This window comes from Tetrao urogallus (genome assembly GCF_951394365.1).
Source record: "Tetrao urogallus genome assembly, chromosome: 8".
Taxonomy (NCBI): domain Eukaryota; kingdom Metazoa; phylum Chordata; class Aves; order Galliformes; family Phasianidae; genus Tetrao; species Tetrao urogallus.
Genome location: NC_136821.1, coordinates 34,239,907 through 34,262,514, shown reverse-complemented (window position 1 = coordinate 34,262,514; position 22,608 = coordinate 34,239,907). Strand labels below are relative to the sequence as shown.

The 22,608-nt window shown below is 43.9% G+C and overlaps 1 protein-coding gene across 1 annotated transcript in view; it reads left to right on the top strand.

Moving 5' to 3' along the window:
• Positions 1-22,608, top strand: part of LRRFIP1 (LRR binding FLII interacting protein 1) — a gene marked incomplete at both ends in the record, with an annotated part of 87,239 nt that overhangs the window by 49,104 nt on the left and 15,527 nt on the right. Inside the window, 14 exons of the mRNA XM_079539112.1 lie at positions 477-521; positions 1,048-1,098; positions 3,513-3,545; positions 4,291-4,338; positions 6,709-6,776; positions 7,300-7,357; positions 7,923-8,003; positions 9,051-9,095; positions 9,980-10,045; positions 12,634-12,711; positions 18,271-18,303; positions 19,335-19,460; positions 20,189-20,260; positions 22,015-22,185. Coding sequence (XP_079395238.1) covers positions 477-521; positions 1,048-1,098; positions 3,513-3,545; positions 4,291-4,338; positions 6,709-6,776; positions 7,300-7,357; positions 7,923-8,003; positions 9,051-9,095; positions 9,980-10,045; positions 12,634-12,711; positions 18,271-18,303; positions 19,335-19,460; positions 20,189-20,260; positions 22,015-22,185 — 975 coding nt within the window. The remainder of the gene's footprint in view (positions 1-476; positions 522-1,047; positions 1,099-3,512; positions 3,546-4,290; positions 4,339-6,708; positions 6,777-7,299; positions 7,358-7,922; positions 8,004-9,050; positions 9,096-9,979; positions 10,046-12,633; positions 12,712-18,270; positions 18,304-19,334; positions 19,461-20,188; positions 20,261-22,014; positions 22,186-22,608) is intronic.

Below are 22,608 nucleotides of genomic sequence, written 5' to 3'. Positions count from 1 at the left end.
CAACCAGTCCTTTCCCTCCTGTCTGTATGCTCCCTTCAAGTATTGGAAGGCTGTATGGTGATCTTAGCTCTATGTTACGAGTAATTCCCTTGCTTAGAAATCAGCTCACCACTGAAAGCCATCAATTCCAATGTTGAAACTACTTTTTTCCCCTGTTTTTGCCACTTTCTCCAAATTCCACGTCAAATCAGTTGACTGAACTGTAACACGTGCCACAGTGTTTGCACAGCCTCTGTCCCACAGAAGTAACGATGCTGTGTTTCGGGATGCAGATGCTTTTGTAATGTGAAGGGAAAGAAAGCTGGGGTCAAAGAGAGGGGTTTTCTGATTTGACAACACGTTACCTCCTGTTATTTGGATTAATCTTCCTGACTCCAAAACGCTCTGAAGTTTCCTTGTTTCTTTCTGAACGCACTCTGCTGATGGACCTGTCCTTTCAACGCTTCACTCTTTGTTTTTCTCTGCTGCCTCGCTAGGAAGACAGTGAGCGCTATTCGCGTAGAGCCCGAAGAAATGCCTCGGTCAGTATTTGTGCTTTTGCTTTTCCTTTGTAGCTAGGCATTGCTCCTTCATTAAATAGATGGGAGTAAAGCAGTTTCTTTTCAAAAGGAGAAAAAAACCCACAATGTTCCCCTCCCCCCCCAACTGAATGAAGCCCCAAACCCACATCCTGGCTTCTCTGCCCCCTTTCCAGTTATTCTGAAGAGCTCTTGCAAATGTGCTAAAATAAAGGGGTGGGGTGGAGGATGGGGAAATAACCTGCCTGGAGTGTATAACGTTTTTATATTCAACCATGGGCTGTGAACATAAAGCTGGGAGTAGCTGAGCAAGCTTGTAATTTGTCCTGTAGTAAAATGCTGACTGTTTCTTAGGCAGGATACAACTTAATTTACTTTTTGCTTGGAATTTAATGCCATTCTTTTTAATTATTCAAGTTTTATTTCCTTTCTTTCCTTCTGTCCCATCAAAGCTCACCTGTGTTTACATCATTGCCTGTTATTTATGTTCATTTCATTGTTTCCTTGTCTTTGTACTTTCTTTTGATAGGCTTCGGATGAAGATGAGCGCATGTCAGTGGGTAGCCGTGGAAGCCTGAGGGTTGGTAAATTGTACAAATTAAGTGTGCATGTGTGTGTACTGAAGCTGCTCTCCTCCTGTACCACAGAATCATTGTTCTGCACCTTTTCTAAGTTCTCTGCAAACACCTTCCTTCCAAGGTTGTGCTGTTTTCTGTGCTCGAGGCGTGTGTTGTTGCACTGCTATATTTGGGCCAATAATTCCTTCAAGCCAAGGAACTGTCTGATTTCTATTCTCTGTTGAGAAACGTGAGCAAAGCATTGATGCATACCCTTCTGGTTAATGCTGCTCACTGTTTTGTCACAGGAAGAACTTAGCCAAAGCCGTTTGTGCCTTGTAAGCTCCGTTGCTTGATGGTCAACATGGAGAATTTGGGGAATAAAGTGCCACACGGAGTTCTGGGGAGGGATTAGTAGGGCACCCGGTGCCACGGTGCACCACTGCTAATCTGTAGAAAAGCCTACAACACTTTTCCTCCAACTGTCAGTGCAATGGTTGTCCATATAATACATGTGTACAAATCTTAGGGTAAACACAGTCAGCTCTTGTAATTGTGGGGCTAGTTAAGCAGTTTAGCACTTAGCAGCTAATGCTGCTGTCTCAGTGTGTGTTGATGGTCTTTTGAAGATGGTCAGAGCCCACTGCTTCTGGGATCTGTGCGAAGCATTCAGCTGGCAACACAACAGGAACAGCAGCAGGGCAGTGCAGGGAGCACCCAGCAGTTCTGAACGCAAGTCAGCTGCTGTTTGTTTTGGAGTCAATTGTGCCTAAAACAGACGTGTTTGACAATAACTCCATCTTCTGCTGGTGCTGTTCCCAATTTATCACTGGTACGAGTTAGATGATTTAGGCTGGACAGTCAATTTTGTTTTTATAGATCAAGCAAGACCAGTATTATTCTCAGCAAGGTCTGCATTTCTTATCATTGTGTTCATTTGGAAGGCTTCTTCCTGGAAATCTGCTACTGATTCCTTTGATGCATTTTTATAATATGCACCTGATTTGTTTTTATATACTTAAACAGGAGCCTTGCATTCTGTTCCCCACAGTCCCTGGAGAAGCTTTCCTGACACATTCTCCTGGAGCAGTCCTTCACTGGGCTGTCTGATCACCACTGCTCTTCTGCCAAAGAGGGATCTCCCCTGCTGTAGGGGATGGCCCATAAATACCCAGCACTTCTGCAGAGAATGTCCTTTTCTGGCAGGACGATCTGGTTGAAGCTTTACATCCTGCTATTTCCAATCATGTTGCACAGATTCCCCGCTGCCCCCATAAAGTAGCATTGTGCAAGACATCTGACAATTGGGGCATGCAGAGGACGGGCTTTGACAGAGCCTGGTATATCTGAAGGCTTCCTTTCCTCGTCCAGTGCCTCTGGGGTTGGAGGAGAAAGGAAGAAATAAACCTGCACGTTCATTTAGCCTGGTCGGAGAGTTACCCTTATGCTTCATGTAGGGCTTTTTTACTTGAAATGAAGTGATGAGAGCACGCACTGATTGTTTTCCTAGTGTGGGTATGCAGCAGCTTGTTTGAAGTGTGACCACATCTGGTTGTGAAAGTTTGGCTCCTGCTGTGCCTGTGTAAAGCAAAGAAATAACTGAGCGACGGCCAATTGAAAGTCACCTTTAGGGACACCTGAGCTACTTTAGCATGAAGGAAGCGCTGTCTGTGTCCATGCAGGGTTCATAAAACTCAACAGTGACTGCTCTTTGTTTTTGGATACGTAAATACTTTCTCCTTACTATTTCCATTGTGATTGCCGTTCAAGACTTTCCCTTTCTGATAGCTGATGTTGTGTTTTTGGCACTCCGGGTCCCTGTGGGGCTGGTTGCAGTAGGAATTACTCTTTGAAGCAGCCATTCTTTTCCAGCCCTCAGCATGGGCTGCACCAGAGGTGTTGGTTAGAGCACAACAGCCAAGCACTTGAAGCTCTGCAGCTGGGCTGTGCTGCAGCCAATAGCCTATGAGTTATAACGCTGTCCCCAGTGCATCTGTGCCTCCTGCAGGGAGACTGTGGGCTGCAGAGGTTGGACATCTTTAGCAGCTTTTCCGTGGCTCATCCTGAAGCCATCAATAATATCCTGCCTTTCTCGTTTCTTTCCCATGCGGTTTTTCTTAAGGAGGCTCAGTAGCACCAACAGTGTTTGAGATGCTGCTTTCCTTCAGTCTTTACTGCAGGCGCCTTTGTTCCCCCACTTCTCAGCTGGCTGTCATCCGAGACTCCAGCACGTAAGGCTGCTGCTATTAGTCACTCAGGACACAATTTGGGCACGTTTCCTTTCTTTGTCTACTCAACAAAGTTCCCAGCTTCTGGCTTTGTGCATCACCAGGATTATTTTTGTAGGATTTTCATCTTGCAGGGGACGAGGGAGGTTGATTGCCATCATTTGCTTCACTCTTTTCTGTTGTTGTTCTGATTTCTGTTCTTTTGACAGTCTCATGTGGAGTATGCCAGCGCCTACCCAGTGGTGAGAATAGCCTGAAAGTTACACTGTGTGTTTAAAAACTAAGTGTGGAAAAAACAAAAACTAACATCAAGTGTGATAGCTCATCTAAGGTGAGGGATGAGCAATAATACAACTCATCACAGGATGTTCATTGACTGCATTGAGGTAGATCTGCATCTCAGGGGCACGGGAAGGACCTGGTAGGGGAAATGAATGCTGAGACTTGAAACTCAGTGTTTAAATCTCCTCACGCTGTTAGCTGTGCTGTTTTGTGCCAGTGCTGTGACAAATGGGAGGTCTGTCTGTTGCTTTAGGGGAGAGCAGTTTTACAGACTAGCTTGCTTTTTTTTTCCCCACTCTTCTTCGTTCCCTGCCCTATTTCAGATTAGGAATGCAGTGAATCTATTTGAGTGACCTATATACAGAAATAGTCCAAACACGTTTGGATTTTGCATGGATGTATTGATGTAGTAAGTATAGACAGCTGGTAGCTCAGTAAATTGACTTAATCCAGCAAGCATGAATAATTTTAACTGTAGCTACTAAATTTAACAATACTATCATCACTTCTAACCATATTCTCTAATAACTGACCATTTGACTTTGAGATCTGATTTTTTTTTTCATGTGTGCTTACTGAGCCGTGTTCTGTAGAGCTGGAGAGATGCTGAACTGATGGATTTGCTCGATGCTGTGCATGCCTGGCTGTGGTGTGTGCACGTAAATGCACTGATCTTTTCACCCTGCATTCTTAATCTCACTGCAGGCTGGATTAGAAAATGAGAGGACCAAATGGAAGAACTACTCCAAAGCAGTATGTATCTGTCTGGCTGAGGCTTTTGTATACTAAAATGCTGTGATGAGACTAGAGAAACAAGTACGCTGGCTGTAAGGTCTCCAGCCCAATGTCAAGGATACGATGTAACTCACGATTTGCCTCCACAGGAATGCCTAGAATTGCTTTATCTGCAAAGTGTAGCATGATCCAAAGGTCTGTGTCAGTGTTGTACATAGAGAGCCTTCTGAAACACTCAAAATCTAGCTCAGGCTTTAATATTACACATGTAAAAAAGGTGAAGTCGATGGTAAGTATGTGTAGTAAAGACTGAATCTTTTCAGCTAAAAGAAGCAGTATTTTTTTCATGCATGAAAGTAGTAGCTTAGCAACTTCATTTACAGCCTCATTTGAATACCTAACAATTGGGTAAGGCTTCAAGAGCACAGCATTTGCAAATTAGATGAACATTAGCTAGGGGTGCTGAAGCTTTTGGCTAGAAATAATATTCAGGAGGCTGAGGGAGCTTGCTTCCATCCCACATTGTCTGATTGTTGGTAGCACAACTCTTGGAGTTACTTTCAGATAGGGATGTTAGTTATGCAGTACAACACATGGCATGTTGTGAATGGCAGTGCTTCCAGCCAGGTACTCGGCATGCTGAGCTGGTGAAACACCAGGAGAACTCAGTTGCCTGGGTTTTGGAAGGAAATCAATCTAATGACGTGCTTCCCTTTAATGCAGTGACATTTTGACATTTCTTTACTGTAACTTGGTAAACATTAGTGTTTCTCAGGAAACCTAAAGGCATTGACTTTGCCTGGAATTGCCCTAGGAGGACCTGCATTGCAAAGCTAGATCTACATGGAAGGTAAAGAGCAGCACTCAGGATGTCAGCTGAAATCTCACGGGGAGAGATTCAAGGAACTGAGAGAGAAAAGGATAAGTTCATAGTTCTCTCCAGTATGCCATCCTGTTTGTTTCGGTTTTCATAAAGGTTTTGATCACAAAGGTCAGCAAGATCTGATGAAACTCATCCTGCAGAGCTTTGAGTGGAGCATTTGCCTTTGGAAGTGTGAGCTGGAGAAGTCCCTGGAGGGTAGGGAACAGTGGTCATAAGTGGTCATTGTGGCAAAGGAAATGACCAGATCTGTAATGCTTCAGTTTGAAATCTAAAAGATAACAGGGCAAATGAAAATAATTGTATTGAGAAGTGCCTCATTAGCAGCAGTAGATAACCTGGATTTGTGAAAAATGAAGCATGGCAATTCAACATAATTTCCCAAAGCAAGGTAATTATTAAAGGGCATAAAGGAGAAGCATTAGATGAAACTCTGTGACTCCAAGGATTTTGTGCTTCTGCTTAACACTCCTGAGTGGAAGCTTTGCCAAGATCAAGTTCTTTTAAAAGAGATGCAGTTAGTTGAAAAATAGCTTTTGGGAAAACTAGCAGCTGGAAAGGATCTCATCTGGGCTCTTCCCATCTAAGACAGCATTGTCTGCTTATCTATAGAAGTCTGTAGCACCTGCTTATCTGCATATAGAGAGCAAGGATGTGTCCTGGAGGTTGGAATAATAGGTGGATTAGTTTCATGTTGTTCTTTTCCTTTAACTGTATGGTATATGGTATCTCTTTGGCTTGAAAATGGGTTCAGAATGGGCTTAATGACTTCAACTGTCTCACTCTGAATCTCTTATTCACTCTGAGCACGTTTGTGTTTTCTCCTCTTAGAGCAAGCTTACGTGCTGCAACAAGGCAGAGTGTTGAGCATGCAGAGGACAGCTGAACCCACTGAAACCCCTTGTAGTCTTTGTGTTGCCTTGCCAAGCGTTGGCAGGTGGTGGATGGTCGCTATCTGGGATTTGTTTTGGTATAGCTGGGGAGAGCCAAAAAGAGATTTCATATATCATTCTTTGTCAGCTAAACAGAATTTCTTGGATATAAATTTAAGTTCTTAGCTATAATCTGCTGCTTTTTAAGGTGTTCAGCTGCCAGGAATGTAAGTAACTACTGTGATATATTTATTATATTCTCCCGTCCCTTGTGTTTCCTTTTCATCTTCTGTTCTCTTTACAAAGAGTTTGAAGAGTTACAGGTGTTACAGTGCTATAACAATGGGGGAAGCAGAGGTTTTTCTTAACAAGAAGAAGAAAAGGGTCAAAAAGGCAGGCAGGAGTATCCTTGACATTTTTTGGCTGGTTTGCAGGTAGTGACGGACACAAAAGTGTTCACATCCTCACGTTTGAAACCCTGACCTAGTTCTGCACTTCTGTTCATGGTTAAGCTTTGAAAAGTTCTCTTTCTGCTTTTGCTTTTCATAAATGATGGCTGTCACACAAACTTGTCTGTTGGGACTGCATCCGTTTCTCTCCTTTTCTTTCCTTTTCTCCTCTTTCTTTCCATAACAGACCAATGGTTATGAGGAAGACATGTATGGATCGTCCCAGAGTAGAAAATCTAGCAGGGTTAGTATCTTGTAGTATGATTTATATTGCTCTAAAATCTGTTGCTGTGTTTAAGGGGATTAAATCTAATTAGCGAATTCTTTTGTGTGGTGAAGCAGGTTTTTCCTGCCTTGCATGTTGCGGGTTTTGCAGTTTCTCAGATGTAGAGGTGCAGCAATAAGCTGTTTAAAGAAAAAACAAAACTAGGTCGTGAGTGAGAAAGGAAGTCTCTGCATTTGATACAAGTAGAACTTGGAAGCCGGAATTGCTTAACTTGTAATCAAAATTGGGTAAAAGTTGAACTGTTGCAAGAAATATCTTGATGGCAGGGAGGGTTTGCAGGCGCTGTCTGTGCAGGTGCTGCGTGTCAGAGCTTGTTTTGCAGCCTGTGCAATGCACTCGCATCGTGTGCAAGGCTGAGGTTCCCTAGCCTGGGAGTACTCAGTGTGCATTTGCACATGGGCACTGCAATTGGCCTTTGGACTTTCCCACAGCGTTTGATGTTTATTTGAAGTTTGCTTCACAAAGCACTTGTTTGTTTTCTACATCACGTAGAGGTTCTGGAAGTTCCCACAAAGGTGAACAGCCAGTGAAAGTGTTACTGCTAAGCTGTGTGATATCAACACTGATGTACTGCATTGCTAGGAATGTTCATAGAAAAGCTTACTAGGAACTCCACCATATGGTTTTATGCATCTGGCCTATATGTTTTGGTAAGAGAAGATGAAATGCTGTTGCTTAAGCTGTTAAGAAACAGCATGTCCTGCTGCTGGCCCTCTTGCTGAACTGTTGGGAGTTCAAGAAGCCTTATGTAGTGCTTCTAATGGTGCTCTTGTTCTTCCGTGACACATTTCAGGTGTGTAAGAAAGTCATCCAGGGAAAAACACTGCTTGGGTTCCATTGGAATGATTGAAAGTCCTCTTGGTGTGATAGGGATAGAAGAAAGACCTTTCATTTAAGCCTCTACCTCACAGATAGAAAGGATGAACTATTTTCACATGTCCTCTTACCTTGAATGCAGTTTCCTTAATGCAGTTACCTTTTTGTACCTGTGATCACGTGGACTTCTCAGTGTTCTTAACCAGTGCTCTTCCTAATGTACGTTTTATTTCCCACTTGAGGGAGTTTAAAGTCGTGTTATTGAGTTCTCAAAGGCTTTTTGTTTGCAATTAATGCAGGCTTCATACTACCCTGATCTGGGTCTTCACAACAGTGGCTATGCTTCCACGTCTCAGCCTTCTTCCCAAAATGGAAACTGGGTCTGTTGTCCACTGGTTTTCACCTGGCCTGTGCTTCTCATTCTGCCTTCGTTTGGATAATGTGACCTCTTGTATAAGAAATTAATCTGCACCAGTTGTCAGGAGTTGTAGCTCTTAGTGAAACTGCCGCAACCAAAAAGAAAAATCCCAAAACCAAAGCAATGTTTCTGCTTTAAGATTGGAAAGAGTAATGGCAAGCCATTTTCACGTGGGCAGAAGTAGTTTTGGTTTGGTGCTCCTCCCTTTCCAATGGTTAATTTTCTTGCTTTTGGCCTAAACTGCTCTGCGACAGTAAGGGAAACGTCAAGTTCTTCAGGCAATTCTATTTGCCTGAAGTGATGCTAGAGGCAAAATTCCACAGCTTCCCAGTACCCTGAGAGGTTGCATTGTCCTCTGCATGCGGATGGGGCTGGGCAGCAGCATGCTGGCGCTCGAGCAGTGTTCTGAGCAGGACAAGGCAGTGTCACCGTGCTCCTGACAGCTGGGTTGGCACCAGGCCTGTGAGCTGGAATTGCTGCTGGAGCATCACAGCAATACGTGCCTGCTGCCCTGAGGTGTGCAGTTGATTACTAACAGTGCTCTGACTCAGGTAGTCATAACTTTGTCCTGAATAACTGGGGTTTCTTGAGGCTAAGTGGCAACACAAGAGAGGTGGAACACTTACCATGTATAGCTTAAAGTATTTGTCTTTGCACGTAGCTCTGGTTTTGGTTGAAGTGAGGAGAAACACCCTTTCTGGCTGCTGCACACAAACGTGTTGGGAGATAATAACAATAACCTAAAATTAAATTGTGCTCTTGTGCTTCTCTATACTTTGGCGTCCTCCCTTCCTGTAGGAAATGCATGTGTGCTTGGTATTCTCACTCTTGAGAGATGAGATCTAATGCTTTTATGTATCAGACAACTAGCATTCTTTATACTGGGTTTCCTTCCGTTGTGGTGTAATAATCCTAACCTTTTACCTGTTGTGAATTCTGCTATAGGCATCCTTCTTTTGTTGTTGGTTTCATTTTCTATGCCAAAAAGTGTTGTGCTTGTCTTCCTCAGCCCTCCTTGCTGTACAGCGATGCCCTGCCAGCCAGAAGTTACAGGGTTTGTTGTACTAACACTCAAAACACAAATACTGAAGCCACTCGCTTCCAGCCATGCACATACTGTCTTTTACCTCTGTAGTTCTCACTGGCCCCATTTCTTTCGCATTCTGGTTTCACCTGTCTGATCCATGTGAACGCACGTGTGCAATGCTGTTTGTACATCAGACTTGCTGATCCTTCCTCTTACACCCATTGGAATTTTACAGCTGCTGCTCGTGGAGTTGTGGAGCTTCTGTGGGCTTCCCTTGGGATGCAGGCATCTTTGTTTTGGTGTACCCTTGGAATGAACAGGGGCAGGCTGGAGAGAGGCAACATCAATTCTTCCTTGCTAGCCAAATTCCATGGTTCTTGTTGAAACCTAAACTGTGGGTGATGCTCGTTTTAGTTCTCAACACTTCAAGGCAGAATTGCTTCTGCTTCCTGAACTGGACACTCCCAGGGAGAGCTGGAGCCCAGTCTGCATCTTCCTCCTTTTTTATTAGTTTGGAAAACCAGCTCATCATTGGGGTTCTTGTGGCATCGTGTGTTTTGCAAGCACCAGAAATGAAAATCAAACAGACATAAGAAACTTAAGAATTGATGTAGCCATTTTGGTCACGGGTAACATTAACAGTGGAATCGGTGATGGGCTAACTGCTAGAAATGCATGGCTATGTGATGGGTATGGGGGAGTCATTCAGGTTTTGCACTTACGTGGTGGGGTTTCCCAGCCTGCTGACTTCAGGTTGTGTTAATTATTCACATGCATGCTGCTTGTGGTTGTTTGCAGGAGATGCTCTTCATTCCCCTGTGTCCTTGCACCGTGTGAATCTGCAATGCTACAGAGTGAAAGCAGAAACTTAGATCTGCCAGGATTGTTCTGACTCTGTCTTTTACTTGTAGGCGTCTGTGTATGACGAGAGTGTTTACAGCGGGAGTCGTCGGTATAGTGCCTCTAGTTCTCGTGCTGTAAGATGTTTTCTGCATTTCCCCCTTGTCGTGTCTCTGTCCTTCAGTAACTGTCTTTACCAGAACGCAGGCTTTTTGGGGCTGAGGAGTGTTCAGGACGGACTGTGACAGACTCACAGCCTGCTGCTGTAGCAAAGTGCAAGCGCTGATTCCGTGAGCCTGCACCAAATCCTAAATTCTGAGCTACGTGGTGTAGCAGTGCATCATCGCCTTGCTATGCAGGTAGCAGAGCCCAGCAGCAGGCGGTGTCACTGCTGCAGCAAGGGGAGCTCAGCTCTGCCCCTGTGCTTAGCTTCCAGCTCAGGTACCTTGGCAGAAAGTCCCTTCACTCACTGAGACCTCATTTTTCTTCTGCAAACTGAGATTAATATAGATTAAAAAGGAGTCTTGCTTCCCCACCATTACTCTGTTAGCGTGCAGAGCGTGACGTGCACAAGCATAGCTGTTAATGTGTAAAAACTGCAATGTAGTTGGCTTGAAGGAGGAAACAGACTTTCAAGAATGCCCACTGAGTCCCTGTTAGGCATTAAAGGGCCCCCCGCTGCATAATGCTGCCTCATTAGGAGCGCTGTGCATCGTACTGCTAGTGATCTTAAGCTTCAAATTACTTTTTGTTTCCCAATTACGCCTTGTTTGCATTTGGCTGTCTTGTGGAATGGTCTGCCTGCACTTCAGTGGATTTGTTGTTTGCACTGCCCTAAGCTGGTTGCATCCTTTGTATGACAGGTCTTCCTTTGTAGGTAAACATCTCAGAGCACCATTTGACACAGTTCTGATTTGGGGAGAAATAATTCCCAGTGGACAGCTTGAGAGCTGTTTACAAGCCCCACTGCTAATGGGCTGAAGATGAAATCAACTCTGGTGCTTGCTCCCCTTCATCTGTCCCCATCCAGCACCATGCTGCAGATCCTGTGCATCATCACCCCTCTGGTTTCACAGAATCCTAGAATGGCCTGAGTTGAAAAGGACCACAGTGCTCATCTAGTTTCAACCCCCTGCTGTGTGCAGGGTCGCCAACCAGCAGACCAGGCTGCCCAGAGCCACATCCAGCCTGGTTTGTGTTGCACAGTGGTCTGTACAAGAGTGAGAGCTGAAGCATGCAACTTCAGCCTCACGTGGCACGGCTTTGTCACAGCTGTGGTGTTTCCAGTAGGAATTTCAGCATCACTGAAGCCCATAGCTCTGCTGTCAGAGGGTAATGCAGTGTGGGTGGCTTTGTGGCCAGTAGTTATGCCTGTGTTGGACTGTATTCAGGGTTGTTTCCAACTACTCTGATAACATTTGTTAGTACTGTAAGCTTCATTTATACTGTGCATGATGGAAGTCAACAAAACAGACCTCCAGTAGTGAAGGCTTGGGTGTCTCAGTAGTAGTTTTAGGGGACTCCTGTAGTGTCCAGGCAAACTAATGGAGAAGCCTCCAAATACAGGAAGAGTAGATGCATATCAAAAGTACGATAATTCTTTAGATTTCATATCCCAGAACAGAGGACTGCGAAAGCAACTCTCAGAGGTCGCACATCTCCTCAAGGTACTGGGGACTGAACTTGGGCTTGTTGCTGCCCTGAGCTGCCTGCTCAGTGCCAGGCTTTGTGCAGGAGATCTGATGCACTCACATGACCCTTTGGAAGGGCCACAGTGCCTGGAGGGGGTGCTGATAGGAGAAACAATATGTCTAGCAGATACCCAGGGACTTGGTTCACTTGTGTCTGTTCTGAATGTGTCTCACTCTCTCACATATGCTTATGTTCTACAAAACCTTGTTCTAATACAAGATTGAGTACAAAGCTGCTGCTTGGAAATTGCAAAACACAGGGAATAGTTCTAAGATTAATATACAGGGTAAGTTCTGGGTCTGTTTCCCTGCTGCTTCAAACTTTCGTTTCCATTCTGTACTCCCACTGCATTATAAGCTCTGAAAACAAAGCAGGATACGTGCATTCTTTGCCCTTGTCAGCAGCAAGCCAGCCCTGTCTGCTCTGCATCACTGCTTTGGTATTTGCTTTTATGAAGGGCTAAAATACTTCCTTTGGCAGGAGGTGAGGGCTGCAGGTGCTGGAAAATCTGCAGCTCTCACTGCAGACTGGAGGTTCTTCAGTCTCTGAGATGGTCTTGATTTCTGCTCGAATCACTGTGGAGCTGTCTGGTTATTGCTTTGGCCTGTGCAACATGGATTCATTTTATGTGTGTGCAATGTTGGAAGAGCAAGAAGGCTTTCTGGAGAGCCTCGGAGCTCTGAGAGAGAAGTAGGATTGAGCCTTTTGTGTAGAAGTGGAGGGCTTTTTGATTGTGAATGGTGTCCTAAGGTATTTAAATACAAGTTACTGTTCTTGTTCTGCCATACTCTGAATTGAATCGAAACTCTTTCCTTGGTAAACTTCAACTAGAATTACTGTTTGCCCTTTTTTTTCCCCTTCAAATTAACACCTGAAGTGTCTGTTCTCTGACTTTAACTGCTCTTCCTTTGTCCAGCTGCATGTACCCATGTAACTGTAACTATGCAGTGCTTTAATTTCTATCTTGCTTCCTTTCCCAGTCCTAATTCTTTTCTCTCCTCTCTGCTTGCTGCTCCTGGATTGCTCACGGCAGCCTTCAGAGTACAGCTGTTACCTTGGTTCGGGATCTCGGGCGTCCTCAAGAGCCAGCTCTGCTCGGGCCAGTCCAGTGGTGAGCTCCTCTATTTTCCTGTTCTATTTCTCTGTCCTTCACGCTCTTCTCTGCACAAAGAGGTCGTTGTCCCTCATGAGACAGTTTTTGATTCTATTAATTGGGCCATCTAGATGATGCTAGAGACAAAGAAGGGATGAACCAGATGAGAAGTTACAAAAACAAAGGGAAAATAGAACTGGCATTCTTACAGGAACCTAGAGGGTTATTGTAAAGACACTAAATTGTATAGAGATTTAAGCACGTTGGCAAAGGATATTGAGGAAAAGATTGCACTGCTGATGGATAGTGCTGCATCTCCTGTGACTGTTGCAATCAGGAAACCCTACAGCTTATTGCAGCATTCCAGTTTCTCTCCATTAGCAGTATAGTGGTGTTGCTGCAGGGCTATCTAGAAATTGGAGCTGAACATACTTATAGACTACCAGACGAGCAGAATCTCTAGCATCATGAAGTGCTAGAGGTAATATGTGTACTTAGCTTGGACAGCATTGTGAACTCCTGAGTGGTGATGGCTGGGCAAGGCATAAACACTAAAGGCTGTGCAACTCCTGTGACTGTAGTTGGCTAAGACATCTACTTTTTCCCCTGCTTCTTACTGATAGAAAGTAGCTGTCTCCTATTTTCAGTGGCACGTTGCTGTTTTCTCTTGTTCCATCTAGTTGTCCCCACCTCTGAATACTTTGTTGTTCGTTTCAGAGCAAGGCCTGATATTGTGGTGACAGCTTTCCTTTTACAGGAAATGTGCAGCTTGCAGTAAGCTCATCTGTAACCAGTCAGTCTTCACACTGAGTGTGTTTGGAAGTGTGGCGCTGCATTTTGGCGCTCCTCTTAGTGAAGCAGTAATGTGGTGATGCAGGACCTGTTACAGATTGCCTATCACGTCCTCAAGATGCAGAGAGATCAGGATGGTGGTATGAATTAACACACATAGCATGCCTCTCTAGTCATAACATCTATTGCCTTGTGGCTTTTAAAGGGGGATATCTGGATACTCAAGCTAGCAAAGCAAGAAGCGAGGTAGGCTGTACCATGCAAATCTGGAGTGGTGTTTTTCAGTAACACAGACTGCCTGCAGTGATGAATGGCATCATATCAGGTGTCTTCCATCACACAGTTCCCCCCAGGCACAGCCTGCAGTTTGGAAATGCACTTTTGGCACTTTGTTCCACAGCTGGAACTGCACAGAGTGCCTGCAGCATAGTGGGGATGGGTGCCTGAGCTCTGCCCACATGTTTATGCTGCTTACCTTCAGCAGGGAGTGGGCAAAAGCTTCAGGTCATCGAGCAAACCCTGCCTTTCCATTTGAGAAAGGTGCTGAATAAAGTTTGTTAATAGAGGCCTTAAAACTGAATTTTAATTTTTCACAAGGCAAAAAAATAATTAGTATAGCTAGGGATGCCATTACAGCCCTTGAAGTGTAAGAATTGGTTGTCCCTATGTTGACATTAGCTTCCATTATGTGCTTTTTTTTTTTTTTGCATGCATTCTGAGTCGTTAGTGCAAGTTGCTCTTAGTAATAACAAAACACAGTTTGTCCCTCCTGGGACTTGTAGGGGATTTTTCTTATTTTAATTCTCTGCTCAGAGTTCGGACTGTTTGCATGCAAGTGGGTGGAGGTGGTTTGTTGTGTCAGCCCAGAAATTGGAGAGATGCCACACTGAATTTGGTCTGCAAGGAGACAGGAAGCACTCAGGGCTGAACAGGCTGAGTTTCCAGCAAGCTTTTGTCACCTACCGGTTTGATAGTTCACTATCTGTGTGCTGTGATAAAAATCAGTGCCTAACACTGAAGGTGGATGTGATTTTTCTTAATGTTTGTGAGGCAGATGAATGGAATCGAACCATTCCTTAGCTCGATTGACTCTCGTGAGGAATTAGATATTGAGAAGGGAAAACTTTTGAACTTAGCTTTGTGAATTAAAGAGCACGATATGCTGTCACTGAAATCCTCTCTGAGGATTCTGTTTCTCCCTCTATCGCTGTTCATTAAGCAGCATGCCAGAAGCTACAGTAAGTTTTGCCAGCTTGTGGCTGGAGATGTAGTGCCCCTCAGTAAGGGCAGGCCTTGGGATGTGAATCAAAGCATGGCTGTGAACGGCGTTTGTCGTTTGAAGAAGCTTATCGCATTCTTGCCAGCAATGAAATGAAAACAGCAGCAGATTTGTTTCGCATGCAAGCAGTTATCTGTGTGCTGAAGCTTTACCTTTTCCTTGCTCCAAAAGATTTACGTTGGGCGCTGGCAGGGCCTGCATCTGCTTAGACCTCTCCAATGCTCACTCGTGTTTCCGACACTGATAAGTTTGTTTAAACAACGAGCTTTGGCGTAGCATGCATTCCTGAGTGAGGATAGTTGTGACACATCCACTTGAGACCTGACAAAGTTCAGCAGGGTTTTTCAGTGCTAATTGCTGGAGTTAAGGTGGCTCTTCCTACCAGACAACATTCAGGATCCCTGAGCCACCGGGAGCCCCTGCCAGGCAGCCAGAGGTGTGCGGTTGTGGCTGGATGGGTTGCTGTGCTGGCTCTTCAGTGCGGGCCACTCTTTTTCTTTCAGGCCCTGCTGCTTCAAGAGCAGGAAACGATCTTAACTAGATCTGTCACAGCCGAGGCCTTGCTTTTAGGAGGAAGAGATCTAAGCGCAAGATCCAGGAAGACCTGATAGTGCCCTTTCAGTATGCAGAGAGAGGTGCGAGAAGGAAGGGCACGGACTCTTTAGCGGGGTCTGCTGTGATAGGACAAGGGGAAATGGTTTCAAACCAGAAGAGGGGAGATTTAGACTGGCCATAAGGATGAAGCTTTCTACAGTGTGGGTTATGAGGCACTGGCACAGGTTGCCCAGAGAGGTGAGGGATGCCCATTGACTTAAAGGTATGGGTAACTTTTCCTCTCCTGTGTGCAGCTGGGATGTATTGCAGAACTGCCACCAGCTCACGGTCTGTCCTGGGCAGTCACTGACAGAACAGCTTTAAGGGTTAGCCTGCCAGTCCTCTGTGCTGTGGGGAGGAAAGCTTTTTCAGACACTGTGCTAAAATGATTTTAGTGTCTGTGAAAAATAGGCACTATATCCATATATAGGCTTGCAGGATGGTTTTGCTCTTGTGAGGTTTCCAGCTGCGGTAAGCCTCTGATATTGCTGACATTTTTGTATCGTGGCTCGGGATTTATTTGATCTAACTTTGAGAAGAGGCTGAACTCTGATCCCACTCACTTCTTTTTACAAAGAGCAGCCAGTTGCTCTTGCCAAAGCAAAGATGTGCGTGCTGGGGTTCCTCAGAAGATTGCCTCCTTTACCTTCTTGTTTTGTACACTAAGACATGAATTGCCCAACTTGTTGACAGTGAAGGAGATGATCTGGTGAGAGACAGACCTGTGTCTTTGTAGAAATGAAAGATGACAGTGTTCCATAAATTCAAGGTCATGTACCATTAAGTGCATTCCTCTTAGTCTCTCTCTTAGCAAGTATGCTGGGTGTAGCGCAGTGAAACTGGAGCACATGTGTTCAGTGTAGCTGCATACGATGCTTGTTATTGCATGTAGGTATGGAAGGTAAGTTTTTCAGACAAGAGTTTTGTGTGACTTCAAAGAGGTTTTCCTGAACGTCCTTTGATTTCTTACTGGATCAGATGCCCAAGGGCTCCGTGGAGACTGACTGAACAGCCGGGGTTCCCCCTGCTGGCTGCCTGTGTTTGGAAAGTACTCCATCAGCGAGCTGAATGAGAACTGTGGGGAACATTCATATCAAACAGGCTTCTGTCGTTCACAAGACAATCGTTACAGCCTTTGTGTTACCGTCGCCTTATCAATGTAACATTACATCTTTGTAATGAGGTGATATTGGGCTAAGGGAAATGGCTTTGCTCCAAACAGGTGAAATAACCAGCAGTGATTCTTACTTTAAGGAGAAAACGCTGTGGCTGTTTCATTTGTGGCACCAAATAGACGTGTGTTGCAGGGCATCGCTGGGCAGAATGAATGAAATCTGTTAGTTTTGAAACCACACGCATTTTAGAAGTTACTTAATAGCTCTGGATGATTACATCCTATCACAAGCCTCAATTATTGAAGATTGTTTTGCAAGTAATCCGCAGCAAAACATCATAGTATGGGGTTGAGAGCCGAGTAGAAGTAGTATGTAAGTAGTATGCATAGTAGATATGCATGCATATCTTTCAACACGTGAGCTTTAACGTCTTCCCCTTTGTAAATGGAAGCTTTTATTTGACTCATGTGGTGCTTCACTTAAAGAAGAGAGTAAATGTTGATGTTTTTATCTTATTAAAAACATCTTTTCATCCTTATTCTGCGAGTCATTGAGGGAAAGCAGTACTTTCATTTGTGCCCTGAAGCCATAATGCAGGCTTTGCAGAAGGCAGCATATAAAGTTGTGGGTATAAAAAATTGTGTGTGTGTGTATGTATGCATTAATCTGTGGTAACACCTTTATACCTTCACAACTCTCTTGTTACACAGCAAAGCAGTTTTTGGCTGGGCTGGAAAGCTGCCAAATGAAACCTATGCTGTCCAGAAATGGAAGTAATGGGGTAGTGGGTAAAGTGCAGCATAGCGAGTGGAGTCATCCACACATTGCTCTGTATAATTCCAAGGAAAAGAATACGAGCGCTGACTGATTGGAAAGACGTGGAAGTTTTGAGTTAGTTCTCTCTCTCCAATGAAATCTATTAGCTTAACCTCAGCTATGCCCTGCTTTCCTCTGAAGCAGATCTCTATTGCTTCCTCAGCCATTTCAAAATGGCTCTTCTCTTTAGCTCTCCTAGGCTCTTGATCTGGGTCAGCTGTTTGTTTTTGAGAAGAATCTTTGCAGGAAACCATCTCGATTGCTGTGCTGAGCATTCCCAGAAGCTGACACCTGGGCTTCTTGCATCTGCCCAGGTTGTATGTGGTTCTGCTCAGCCTTCTGAGCATTGAACTGGTCTTGGTTCCTGGTAATTTTCTTGCTCCTAAATGCTGCTTTGGTTCCAGTCTTTTTTTCTTCTGGGCTGCTTTTAGCGTAAGTTTGGTTTTCTGAACCAATAAATTCCAGGAAAGTTCTGAAGCCATAGACCAGCTGTTTGTTTAGACTTTGAGCTGGTCCCAGATATGTGATTGCAGGGTCAGTTTTTGTCGTCTGAACCTTACGTGGGTTTTTGCTTGAAGTCAGACACCTTTTCTCACAGAAGGAGAACACTGAACTTATTGGAGCTTCTGAGCCGTACGTTTCTCTTTTACTTTTTTTCCTCTTCTTTTTGGGAGAGGTGCAGATGCAATCCAGTCCTTCAAACCTCAGTTGGTGCCTTGCTTTTTAGAGGGGTGGAGTTGCTTCAATTTATTTAAAGTCCATAAAACTGTACCTGCAAGAAACTGTCTTGATCTGGAAGCGCGTTCACCTTTCGTTTGAACAGTTTTGATCTCTCTACTTAAGTAAGTGGCTGTTTTAGGTTCATTAGAGAAATTGCTAATGAAAAGTATCTCAAAGGTTTAAGAATTACCCTTCTGACATTGTTTTGCCTTCTCTTGTACTTCATTATCTAATGATTCCTTCTAAACCGTTGCTTTACAGATTGAGGAGCGGCCAGAAAAAGATTTTGAGAAGGTAAGAAGGATCTTGTGAACTGCTCTGACAACAGCACAGCTATTTTTTCTGTCTCAACTTGTAGTGAGTTTGAATTAGCAGAGCTTTCTATTACTCCAATCATATCACAGAATGGCCTGGGTTGAAAAGGAGCACAATGATCATCTTGTTCCAACCCCCTGCTGTGTGCAGGGTGACCAACCAGCAGACCAGGCTGCCCAGAGCCACATCCAGCCTGGCCTTGAATGCCTGCAGGGATGGGGCATCCACAGCCTCCTTGGGCAACCTGTTCCAGTGTGGCACCACCCTACGGTTTTTGAAGACAGCCTTGAAACCATCATGGTCGTTCAGGGGTTAAGTTGGCATTTAACAGCACTGACATTGCTACGGCTAAGCCATGTGAATATTGGTTTTGTTTAGTAGAGCTTAATGATGGTATTGCATGAAAATGGATAAAATGAAGATCGTACTGCAGCAGTGAGAAATTGGCCTTACCCCCACTACTCTAACACAGCGTTGCCACTGCTGCAGAGTAGCAAGTACAAACGAAAGCAGAAGAGTTTGAGGAGCAGTCAAAAGCATCTACGGCATAATACAAGTTCTGAAAGTGGCTGGCAAGATGGCACTAGCCCCTAAGGATTTTGTCTAGTTGAGAGTTAATACTTAGAAGTTGACTTGTGCACGAAGATAACAATGTTTAGCTCTAGTCTCCTTTTTCTCATTACCTCTTCTTGCTAAAACTTGACCTCAGTACTTCCTGAGAGATGTTAATGGAACTTGCATTAACTTGTAGAAATGCATGGGTTCTTCTTTCCCAGCCTGATGTTAAAGCTGCCCTTGCTGAGGAGCTGAGTAACAGCAGCTCCCATTCCCCTGAGTTTGGTTTTAGCACTCATTTCTAATGTTTCCAGTGGCATTAGAGACCAGTTAGGTGCCAAAGACACAGTTGCTGTTTTGGCATTTATCAAGAGATAAATAGTGCACGTTATGTGCATTAAAAATAATATGTAGAAGAAACATTCACAACCCTATTCAACTGTTTGTGATTCCAGGGAGCACGTACTGTCTCAAGTCTATCAGCAGCTACCTTAGCTTCCTTGGGTGGGACTTCTTCACGAAGAGGCAGCGGGGATACGTCCATCTCAGCAGATACAGAGGCATCTATTAGAGAAATAAAGGTGAGCTGTTCTTAAAGCCAACATAAACTGTATTGAACCATGGCTTTTTTTATCTGAGTGCCTGGGTAGTCCATAACTAAACTCTTTTGGGTTTTTTCTTGAAGATTGCTTTAAGGCTGCATTCTGAAATCTATTTTTAAATTGGAAATGTGCGTTCTGTCAACTTTCAGTCATTACAGCAAGTTAAAATACCTGGAATTTCCACTGGAGAGCTCAGATATGAGCAGTTCAGTCCAGTTTCAGCACCATAAGAAAGCTGAAAGCAATCATTTGCTGGTGACCAAGGACAAAGAGGAGAGGCATAGGCCTTACAATGCATTTAATGTGATGGATGGATTTTGTACAGTCTCTTCTTATAGTGCTAGTACAGCCTGTATTTCAGACTTGCTTGGACAGCTTCAACAGAAGATATCAGAATTCCCCAAAAAGATCATAGTGAAAAAGGGTAGAGAAGGGCTCTGACTGAGACACATTGGAGACCTAGAAGTTGGAGCTGTGTCTTGGCCTTGTTGTTGATGTCGTGGTTTTTCCAGTCAAGAAGAGAAGAATTAGGATACACTTCTAACCCAGACATTCCACTCCCTAGCAAAGCTTTCAGATTGCGATCAGACTGCTTAACTTGTGTTGTAGAAATACTTACATGAGAACTTCGGATACTTGCTCTTCCATGTGCATTTGTACCCATTAGTCTCAGTGACATCACTGACCTTTCTCACCATTTCTCTCAGGATATCTATGAGTTAAAGGAGCAGATTCAAGATGTAGAAGGCAAATACATGCAGGGACTGAAAGAAATGAAGGTACTGGTGTACTGCAGTGTGAAGTGTGCTAATTAACCCCAGCTAAAAGTTCACAGAGCCAGAGTGAGACCTAGCACTGACCTTGCACACTTTTCTTCTGGGAGGGGTTGTAAACTGTGGAAAGCATTGCATTACCAGGAGAAGTGTCCCTTCTGGTGTCTGTTGATTGTGGTGAGCAATGCTTCCAAATATGAACTGAAAGACTGCTGATTGCTATTGCATGTCTTACTTGATGTTCTGAAAAGGTAATCATTCTGCTTGCAAATGAAAATTACTAAGTTGTGGGTGTTTTGTTTTTTTTTTTTTTTTTTTAAATAGCTGTGTAACCCAGGAAGCCTCCCAAAATTGAAAGCTGGCACCAAGGAAGCACTTACAGCTTCCACAAAGCTAGAAAGGAGTTTTGATGCAACGACTAACATGCATCTCTGGTGATTTGTACCTAAGCCACAGCAGGTCTCAATAGCAGTGTTTAATTCTGGCTTTACTTGGATGTAAAGGTGTCCAGGTGCCCAACTGTGGTGGAACTTGGTGCTAATAAAACCAAATGTAGCATGCTGAAGGAGGGCTGCAGCAACTCCCTTAACTTACTTACATGTACTTCCTTTCCAGCTAATTTCTGAGATTAATCTTTCCACTGTTTCCAAATACTGACTGCTTTCCTGTGCTTAATATTTCTTACCCTTGGGCTGGAAAGCATGCCAAGACACAACTTGTGTTTCAGGAGATAAATTTATACAGGATCAAAGACAAATGCTCTTATTTGTCAATAGAAATAGAAAATAAACTGGTTCAGAATTACTGTTGTGATCATCTCACTCTGTCATCCCCAGCTCTGTTTATTGAATGGAATGGGAAGTACATGGAAGTTGCTCGTGCTATAGGAGCAATGCCAATAGTGCTGAAGTTCCTAGAAAAGTTGCTTGATCTGGAAACTAAAACAATGTGTGTCTTAGCATATTCTCACTGGTTTGCCCCTGTAAGACCTTTGTCACCGTATTAAAATCAAGTACTGCAAGTTTGGCTGCACAGCATGGGAATGGTCCTGATCTTTGTTTTGCCACTGTCTGTTGTTACAAACATCTCAGTCTCTTGTATTCAGGCCAAGTTGTTAAGATGGGTTTTCAGGACACTGGGATTTGTATCTTGCAGAGTAAACTTGTTAAGATGGAAAGCGATTTAGGAAACAAAAATGGTGCATCACATCACAAAAGCTGCAGCTTTCACAGCAAATGTTAACTCCTGAGTTAGTGTACTTAGTTATACCAGTGTCTCCTACCTCACGCTGAAATTTGCCTGAAGTGGCTGTTAAACTGCCTTATGTTAAAGCCTACCCCACTGAGATTGGACGACCTATAATGATCTGAAATCAAGGTTAGTTTACCTTTAAAGAAAAAGAATTTGCAACTTGTCATATCTTCATCAGCTGCTTTGAGCTGCCAGCATTCAGGGGCAGGGGGAGGAGGGAGAAGGAAGAAAACCCTGAGAAAGCAGGAGCTGAAGCAGCAGAGAACAGGAAGCATTTTAATCCATCCCAAGGTAAGGTTTCTTGCTCATTAACAGAAGTGGGAACGCAGGGGAGATTATCCTCACCTTGGGACAGCTGCTAAGTCTGTCCTGCAGATGATTAGCACTGGTTTCAACAGGACTACTGAGGAGGCTTGTGGTTTTATACCTTCGTTTTCTCCCTTAAGGTCTCGGCTGGCAGAGCGATGTTTTGTAGCTGACCTCTCACTGTGGTTGCTTGTTGTTTGCAGGACTCTCTAGCTGAAGTCGAAGAGAAATACAAAAAGGCTATGGTGTCAAATGCTCAACTAGACAACGAGAAAACAAATTTCATGTACCAAGTAGATACCCTGAAGGATGCACTCTTAGAGTTAGAGGAACAGCTCGCGGAATCCAGGAGGCAATATGAAGAGAAGAGTAAAGTATGTATACAGAAACGGCGTGTTATTTAGCAGTGAAGGACTTCTGGGGGGCTGACATCTTTGAGAGGATCAAAGCAAATCACTATTCCAGATTTTAAATAAGTTATTTTTTGTAGAGCAGCATGCTATGTGCTTGCAGTCATACGAGTAGAATTTTTCCTTTAGCTTGTGTTTGAGAAAGCAATTTCTAAAGTGAAGAGATATTAAATATGGGAAGGATACACTGTAGTACTACTATAGTATCAGACATCCTTTTGTACTGTACATTGGAGGTGAAGATTTTGTTTGTGGTAATTTCTGGAGTATTTTAATGCATGAAACTCTCTTCCAAAAAGAGTTGTGCAGCTTGTAGATTTAAAGCAGCTGCATGGTTGAGCATGGCATTGTTTTGCATGAATTCAGCATCTGAGAGCTAGTAAGCTG